The sequence below is a fragment of the Quercus lobata genome, chromosome 7 (assembly GCF_001633185.2).
Source record: "Quercus lobata isolate SW786 chromosome 7, ValleyOak3.0 Primary Assembly, whole genome shotgun sequence".
Classification (NCBI taxonomy): domain Eukaryota; kingdom Viridiplantae; phylum Streptophyta; class Magnoliopsida; order Fagales; family Fagaceae; genus Quercus; species Quercus lobata.
This window is the reverse complement of record NC_044910.1, coordinates 34026396-34035230: the sequence shown is the minus strand read 5'-3', so window position 1 is coordinate 34035230 and position 8835 is coordinate 34026396. Positions and strand designations below refer to the sequence as shown.

The following is an 8835-nucleotide window of genomic DNA, read 5'->3' as shown; positions in this document are numbered from 1 at the left end:
AACAAGGGCATGAAAGATGACTTTCTGATTGTCTTAGGTGAATGGCATGACAATCTTCACTGCCCAGTCCAGGAGGAAGAGCCAGGTGGGGTACCCTAGGTTTAGGTCTTTTAACATGGGCATTAGTTTTGTAGTTTTGCTGCTTTCTCCTTTCCTTTAGTATTTTGTTTCTTTCTGATGGAGGGCTTCATTATTCTGATCGTGGTTTTGCTTCTTAACTATTTTTGCAGATAAAAGATACATGGCTCCCAACCTTAACTCCGTCAACATCCACAATCTCAACAAGGTGCTGAGGTTCAAGGTGTTTGTGAGCGAGGACAGACAGCTGAGAGTTATCTATCTCATCCTCGACTTCAACCCCCTATCTGACAATTTCCAGGATGTGGGTCACGCAATCATAGCCGGTGATCCTCGACTGGCTCGAATAAACGTCTTAGTACTTGGGTTCCTAGCCCGAAAAGATATCGTGCAAGTCGAACTGCCCTCCCACCATGCTCCCCTTGAGGCTGCGGTTCCGAGAGAAGAAACAGCTTCCTCTCGCCTGTCACTTGAGGCAGAGATAGATTAGTTTCAACTTGACGAAGACAGGGAGGAATAGGGAAAGCTTGTGATCCAAGTCTGGGACTCAGAAGACAAGCTCGACATATCTTCCATCGTCCGTTCCCCCAGGCTCATTATTACATGCGTAGATAGTAGTTTGAAAGAAGATGATGAAATGCCATTGGATAATAGGAAGAAGGGCTTACGTGAGCTCCTCAAGGCTAGGGGGTCGGGGCTCAAGGATACCTTGGGGTTTTAGCCTCCTTTTCCTCTTCCAGTTAACCCATTTGCTTTTGCCAACCTGAAAAAGAGGAAGAAGGAGAAGGAGGTGGCTGAGGAGAGGGAGTTGGTCTCTCAAAAGGAGGGGGTTTCCCCCAAGCAACAAAAGACGACCAAAGGCACGGGAAGGGCCTTCTCGGTTGAAAGTAAGGAGGACCGAAGTGCGGTCGAGGTGCATCTTCAGAATCCTATGTGGAAGTCTCGGCTGGAACTAGATGGGGCAGCTATACCTCGAAACTTCACCATTAAGGAGTTCCAAAGGGGGAACGCCCACTACCTTGCCGAGGCTCTAGAGCAGCCCCTGCTGCTGCCTAAGGATATGGCTGCATTGTAGACCATAAGGCAGCAAGATCTTTCTTTGTTCCTGAAGAGGGACTTGGCCTTGGTAAGTTTACTGACATCTCGCTAGGTTACTTTTTTCTTATTCAATAATGTATTCCTCTATTATTTTTGTACATGCCATCCAAGAGGTATTCATGGCTGAGGAGTAGGTGAGAGATGCCTGCAATGAAGCTAGGGTCGAGGCCAATCTTCACGCTGAGACCGGTAAGGCCCTCAGTGCAGCGGAGTAGAAGAATCGAAAGCTGACTATGAAGCTGACGACTAAGGAGAAGGAGAGGAGGAGCGCTAAGGCCGACCTTAAGAACACTCAAGACCAAGTTGAGGAGTAACGCAAGAAGCTCCATTATGCCGAGATATAGCTGGGCACGGCCAAGCAGCAGGTCTGGACTTGAAGGCAGACCCCAGAACTCCACCACCAGGGTGTTCCAAAGGGGGAACGCCCACTACCTTACTGAGGCTTTAGAGCAACCCTTGCTGCTACCTTAGGATATGGCTGCACTGCAGACTATGAGGCATCAAGATCTTTTTCTGGCCCTGAAGAGGGACTTGGCCTTGGTAAGTTTCTTGGCACGTTTTACTGACATCTCGTTAGGTTACTTTTTTCTTATTCAATAACGTATTTCTTTGTTATTTTTGTACAGGCCATCCAGGTGATATTCACGGTTGAGGAGTGGGTGAGAGACGTTTGCAATGAAGCTAGGGTCAAGGATAATCTTCACGTCGAGACTAGTAAAGCCTTCGATGCAGCGGAGTAGAAGAATCGAAAGCAGACTGTAAAGCTGACGGGTAAGGAGAAGGAGAGGAGGAGCACTGAGGCCGGTCTTAAGAATGCTCAAGACCAAGCTGAGGAGCAATGCAAGAAGCTCCATTATGTCGAGATATAGCTAGCCACGGCCAAGCAGCAGGTCGCAGACTTGAAAGCAGAGCTAGGGAAGGCCAAGGAGGCTGCTACGAAGGCCAAGGATGCTACGAAGGCCTCGGAGCAGAAATCCTACATCCTTGGTGTGTAGGAAACCGAGGCTCACTTGGCGAAGGAGCTGGCTGAGGTCTGCAGGGAGTACCAGGAAGTGTGGACAGAGGCACTCAACCTGGCAGGCATCCCTGTCGCCTCAGAATGGCGGAGAGCTGAGAACATCTACTATCCCCCAACATCCGCAAAGCTCCAGTAGCATTTTTGGGCCCTGGAGTAGATGCTGCCTCGGCGACAACTGTCTCTGAGCAGCCTTCTACTGCCTAAGTTTCTCTCCCTCCTCCCGAGTTCTCCAAAAGGCCTAGCAAGGTTGGTGACCAAGGCCAGGGGGTAGAGATGGCCAAGGGAAAGGGGGCTGGCTAGGGTGATTCTCGGCTCAAGGACAAGGGTAATGGTAAGGAGACCAAGCCCCTGCCAGAGACTAAGGGCCCAGAGGTTGCTTCCAAGGTCAAGGATGTTGCCCCCAAGGCTAAAGATGCTGCTCCCATGGCGAAGGAAGCTGGTCCCAAGGCAACTGACCCCCCTATCTCCCAGCCAGGCAACAAAGGGGAACCTTCTCCAGCCAAGGTCTAGTTTAGGACCTTCCTCTTTTGTTGTTGTCTTTTTCTTTTGTTATGTAATTTTTTTTTTTTTTTTGGTTGTGGCAATTTGCCTTGTTTAAAATGTATCTTTCTTTTGTTTAATGAAAAGATATAAACTTTTGCTTTATGATCCTTTGTTTTTCTTGCTATACTTACGTCTGATTGGCTGTAGTTATTGTTTTATCCTCTGCTGAAAGGTTAAATTAATGATGCTTCTGAGGGTGAACGCCCATACTTTAACAAAAGCTAACAGTAATGATTCATTGCTAACTCGAGTGAATTGAGCCCATGTAAATAGTGAAAAAAATAATTGTCACCTTGATTAAGATATATTTTCACCTTTAAAGTTAACAGTTACTCATGCAATTAACAATCTGACTATTACCTTCCATGTAATTAGCAGGGTTATTGGATAACTTTACCTTGTCCATGGCACTTGGCATCTAGTAACTCATCTTTAAAAAACAAATTTTGTGTATCTCAGGTAAAGTTCATGTCTATTCAGAGTATATAATCCAAGAAGGCTATCATACTTAGAATTTCACTTAGTACTCCATTTAACAGTAGGTTCGTATAATTATAAGTGTTAAATTACCCAAAGCATGTGGTCTGAGGAACCCAACATTACCAAGGTTCTGTTTAATATTTAAAGAAATAATGAGAAGTATTAATTTACCCAAGATATGTGGTCTGAGGAACCAGGCATGACCAAGGTTCTGTCTAATATTTACACAAGTAATTAGGAATATTAATTTACCCAAGGTATGTGGTCCAAGGAACCAGGCATGACCAAGGTTCTATTTAATATTCACATAAGTAATTATAATATTAATTTACTCAAGGTATGTGGTCTGTGAAATTAGGCATAACCAAGGTTTTGTTTAATATTCACACAAGTAATCGACATGACACATAACTTTAACAAAAACATGGCAGAGCTGCCTTTCATTAATAATAATACATTCGTAGGTTATTTACATTCTATAGGCGTGGCACAACATTTTTGCCTAAATCTTCTAAGAAGTATGCGCCTATAACAGCTACTGAGGTGATGCAGTATGGTCCTTCCCAATTGAGTTCCAACTTTCCCCATGCTGGGTTTTTTGCAGTGCCGACAATCTTCCTCAATACCAAGTCCCCAAGGGTAACGGTCTTGACTTCACACTTGAGTCGTACCCCTGTTTGAGTTTCTGTTGATAATAGACCAATTGAACCCTGGCATTTTCTCTCCGTTCTTCGACTAAATCTAGGCGCTTTTCTAGTAGGTTGTCATTGCTATCTAGAGTGAATAAGCTCATCCTCAACATTGAGAATCCAGTCTCTAGAGGAATCACAGTCTTGGCTGCATAGGTCATTGAAAAGGGTGTCTCCCTTGTTGACCTGCGAGGGGTAGTCTGATACGTCCAAAGAACGTGTGGCAGCTCTTTCACCCATCTACCCTTTGCATCATCCAGTCTCTTATTAAGTCCACTCACTATGACCTTATTGACAACCTCGGCCTGTTCATTTCCCTGTGGATAAGCTAGGGTGGAGTACCTATTCTTAATGCCCAAATCACAACAGTAACTCCTGGAAGCTTTGCTATCAAATTGAAAACTATTGTCCGAGATGAAGGTGTGAGGGATCCCAAACCGAGTGACAATATTTTTCCACACGAATATCTTGGCATCCACATCTTTAATATTTGACAGGGGCTCAACTTCAACCCATTTGATGAAGTAATCAGTGCCGACCAACAGCCACCTCCTATTTCCTACTACTTTAGGAAAGAGCCCCATAATGTCTAAGCCCCACTGGGCAAAAGGCCATGGGCTAGACAAAGGATTGAGGACACCCCCTGGCTGATGAATGTTTGGGCATACCTCTGACATTGGTCGCATTTCTTCACATATTCCTATGCTTTCTTTTGCATATTTGTCCACCAATACCTTTGGGTAAGGGCCCTATGAGACAATGACCTGCCCCCTGTATGACTTCCACAAATCCCTTCGTGTAGCTCTTCTAAGAGTGGGTCCATTACTTCAGGATGAATGCATAGCAAATATAGCCCAGAAAAAGAGTGCTTGTATAACTTTTGATCCTCGGAAAACCAGAATCGAGGAGCTCTTCTTCGCACTTTATCAACCTCCCCCTTCTCCTTGGGCAAAATGTCATCCTTAAGAAACAGCATAATAGGATCCATCAAACTAGGCCCCACCTTGATCTGGTGAATAAGGGCCCACTACTTTCTCGTCTCAGTAGGCTTGCATAGATATTCAACCAGGATAACCCAAGGTAAACTCTACGTCGAGGAGGTTGTAAGGGTGGCAAGAGATTCAGTATGCGTGTTTCTGCTCCTTGGGATTTGTTGTAAGGAGAAAGATTCAAACCTTGCTTGCAAGTGTCTAACTTGACTTAAATAGTCCTACATTCTCATGTCCCTGGCTTCCGGTTCTCCCTTTACTTGGCCTACAACCAACCTCAAATCTGAAAATATCTCCACTGTTCTTCCTCCCATTTTCTTAACCATAGCCATTCCTACCAATAAAGTCTCGTACTCGGCTTCATTTTTTGTGGCTGAGAAGTCCAGCCTTAAGGATTTCTCAATGATGATCCTTTAAGGAGATACTATAACTAGCGCCACTCCTGATCCCCTTTGATTTACTGCGTCATCAACATACACCTTCCAAGATAGAGGTTCCTGCAAAGAGATCATCCCAACTGATTTTCCATCTATGCTAGGCCTTTAACCATTTTCTTCTAGGGAAGACTCGGTAAACTCAGCCACCAAATCTACAAGGACCTGACTCTTTATAGAAGTGTGAGGCATATACTTGATATCGAAAGCTCTTAGGATTGTTTTCCATTTTGCAATCCTCCCTGTGTAATAAGCTTTTTGACGTAGTAATCAAAAAGGGAGTTGGGTTAGAACCACAACAATGTGAGCTTGGAAGTAATGTGCGAGCTTCCGTGTAGCATATACTATTGCCAAGATGGCCTTCGCCAATGGTAAATAGCGAACCTTTGCCTCTTGTAGTAATTTGCTCATATAATACACTGGTCTCTGCACCCAATCATTAACCCATATCAGTACCAGACTCACCACATGTGAGGCTATAGCAATGTAAGCAAATAGAACCTCCTCCTCCTCGGGCTTGGACATGATAGGTGGCCGAGAAAGATATTCCTTCAATTGTTGGAAGGCCAAGGAACATTCCTCTGTCCACTCAAATCCCTTCCACTTATGCAACAACTGGAAGAAGGGTCTACACCTGTCTATTGGCCGAGAAATGAATCGATTTAAAGTAGCAGTCATTCCTATCAACTTTTGGACCTCTTTAGGATTTCGAGGAGGCTGCAGGTTGTTAATTGCTCTAATCTGATTAGGCTCAACTTCAATTCCGCGGTGGGTAACCATATAACCCAGAAACTTGCTAGAGCCTACTCCAAAAGAACACTTAGCGATGTTAAGGTGCAATTTGTGTTTTCTCAGTATCTCGAAGATATTCTCAAGGTCATCTATTTGTCCAACTGAGGCTCAAACATCCTGGTCATCATCATCTGGTAGGTAGACCCTACGTTTTTCAATCCAAAGGGCATTACTTTGTAGTGGTAATTTCTAGTGAGTGTAAGAAAAGCGGTTTTTTCCGGATCGTCCAAAGCTAACGGTATCTAATGATAGCCTTGGAAAGCGTCCAAAAAGCTTATCTAAGGATGGCCTACAGTTGCGTCCATTAATTGATCTATTCGAGGCAGGGGGAAAGGGTCCTTTGGGTAAGCTTTATTCAAGTCTGTAAAGTCTACACATACTCGCCACTTCCCAGTTTTCTTTTTCACTACCACTGTGTTGGCCAGCCACTCGAGGTAAAATACCTCCTTTATGGCCCTAGCCTGCTTGAGTTTGAGTACTTCCCCCTTGACAACGTCAAAATGTTCCTTAGATGAATGCCAAGGTGGTTGCTTCTTGGGAATGGCAGATGGATTGACATTTAAACGATGGTAAATGAAATTTGGATCCACCCTAGGGGCTTTGTAAGCGCTCCACGCAAACACGTCAATATTTTTTATAAGAAAATCCATTAGTTCTTGCCTTTCCCGAGGAGGCAACTGAACTTCGACCTGAAAGAACTTCTCCTCATTGTCACCAATAATAACTCTTACCAATTGCTCGCATTTTGCCCCTCCTACCTCTACCTCTGTGGACAGTACTGACACCTTTGATTGCTATAAGTCCTACCCAGCAGAGGCTGAGGACTCACCCCCAGTCTGATGTCTAATCGCAGCCACCGTGCATTGTTTGGCCATAGATTGGCTCCCCACCAGCTCCTCAACTCGATCCTCAGACATATACTTTACCTTTAGGTGGAGGGTGGAAGGTATGGCTCCTATGGCATGAAGCCAAGACCTTACCACAATAGTAGTGTAGAGGGAGTAGGCATCTACCACGATGAAGTTCACCTCCACGACCTTTGTCCCTGTCTGAACGGGTAGTCGAATTTAGCCATTCGGAAAGACAATCTTCCTGTTAAACCCTATTAGAGGGGAATCAGAGCAGGTCAGGTCCTCGGACTTTAGCTTCAGCCCTTTAAATAGGTCAGGGTACATGATCTCTGCGCCACTACCCTGATCTACCAATTCTCTCTTCACATTGTACCCACCTATCCTGAGGGTGACCACCAGGGTGTCATCATGTGGCTGTAAGGTTCCAACCTTATCCTCATCCAAAAAGCTTAAAGCTGGCTGAACTTCCATTCTACTCCTTTTTGGATCAGGGGACGAGCCATCTGCAGATGGCCTAGCTACAAACATCACCCTGGATGTTTAAGAACCAGTCCTTCCTAGAGTAGCAAGGATGACACTGATTGTACCTAAAGGTGGTCTTGTAGAAGCATCTCTTTGAGCCCCCGATCCTGTGTGACCACCCTATCCGTTGGGTTGATAAGCTTCAACTTTCCTGCCTTAACTAATTGCTCCAGGTGGCTCTACAAAGTCCTGTAATCCTCGGTAGTGTGCTCTCATTCCTGGTGGTACTAGCAATGAAGACTTTGGTTGCACTTCGTGGGGTCTCCCCCCATCCTGTTTGGCCATTGAAAGTATGGCTCATTATTAATTTTTTCTAGGATTTGGTGTACTGGCTCTCGAAACACAGTACTGACTACCTGAGTAGTAGTAGATCTAGAATTCCCCGTAAAATCTCTCTGAGGTCGATTGTTATTGCACCTATCCAACTTGAGATTCCTTCTATCTTGAGGGACCACCTTAACTTTCCCCTTTACCTGGTGTTGGTCCTCCTCAACCCGTTTATACTTATCAATACGGTCCATGAGCTGACGCACACTCCTAACTGGTTTCCTGGTCAAAGACTTTCTCAGATCATACTTGGCGGGCAAGCCAACCTTGAAAGTCCTTATAGCCACGACGTCAAAATTCCCATCTATCTCATTGAACATCTTCCAGTACTTGTCGGAATACATTTTTAAGGTCTCCCCTTCTCGCATGGTCATAGACAGCAAGGAGTCCAAAGGTTGGGGAACCCTACTGCAAGTCACAAAACGAGCCCTAAACGCCCTAGTAAGCTCCTTAAAGGAGCTAATAGAATCTTCTTCGAGGCTGTCAAACCATCTCATCGCCATAGGCCCCAAAATGGATGGGAACACTTTGCACATTAAGGCCTCATTCTTGGAGTAAACAGTCATTCTCTGGTTGAAATGGCTAACATGCTCCATAGGGTCCGTTCTGCCATTATACATGGTGAACATTGGCTAGGTAAACTGCCAAGGAAGTTTTCCCCCTTCAATTTTACGCATAAACAATGATTTAAAGATCTAGTTAAGAGCCTTGCTCATAGCATCATTGCCTAGACCTTTGCGAGATGGACTCTTACTTTTCTGCTTATAATGACTGTCATCATCATACGAAAAGGACTCATTGGGAGAAGTCCTGGACCTGGGCCTGTAGCTACCATCTCTGTCATCTTTAGAAGAAGGGTAAGAATTGGAAGGAGTCCTTCTTCGTCACTTGCGGCGTAGCCTCTTGCGAAGATGGTCAATCTCCAACTCAATACTTCTAGTGTTCTCCTCGTGAGAGATGTAACTCCCGCCTCAAGACTGGCTCCTACTAGTATGTGTGATGTGCACACTAACC

General features: G+C 45.0%; 1 protein-coding gene across 1 annotated transcript; it reads right to left on the bottom strand.

The window, feature by feature from the left end:
* Positions 1-7650: 7650 nt before the first annotated feature.
* On the bottom strand, positions 7651-8441 carry LOC115951942. The gene is made up of 2 exons (XM_031069056.1): positions 7851-8441; positions 7651-7767 (listed from the first exon to the last, which is right to left on the bottom strand). Exons 1-2 carry the CDS (start codon positions 8439-8441, stop codon positions 7651-7653), a joined length of 708 nt encoding a protein of 235 aa, XP_030924916.1.
* Between the last annotated feature and the right edge of the window lie 394 nt (positions 8442-8835).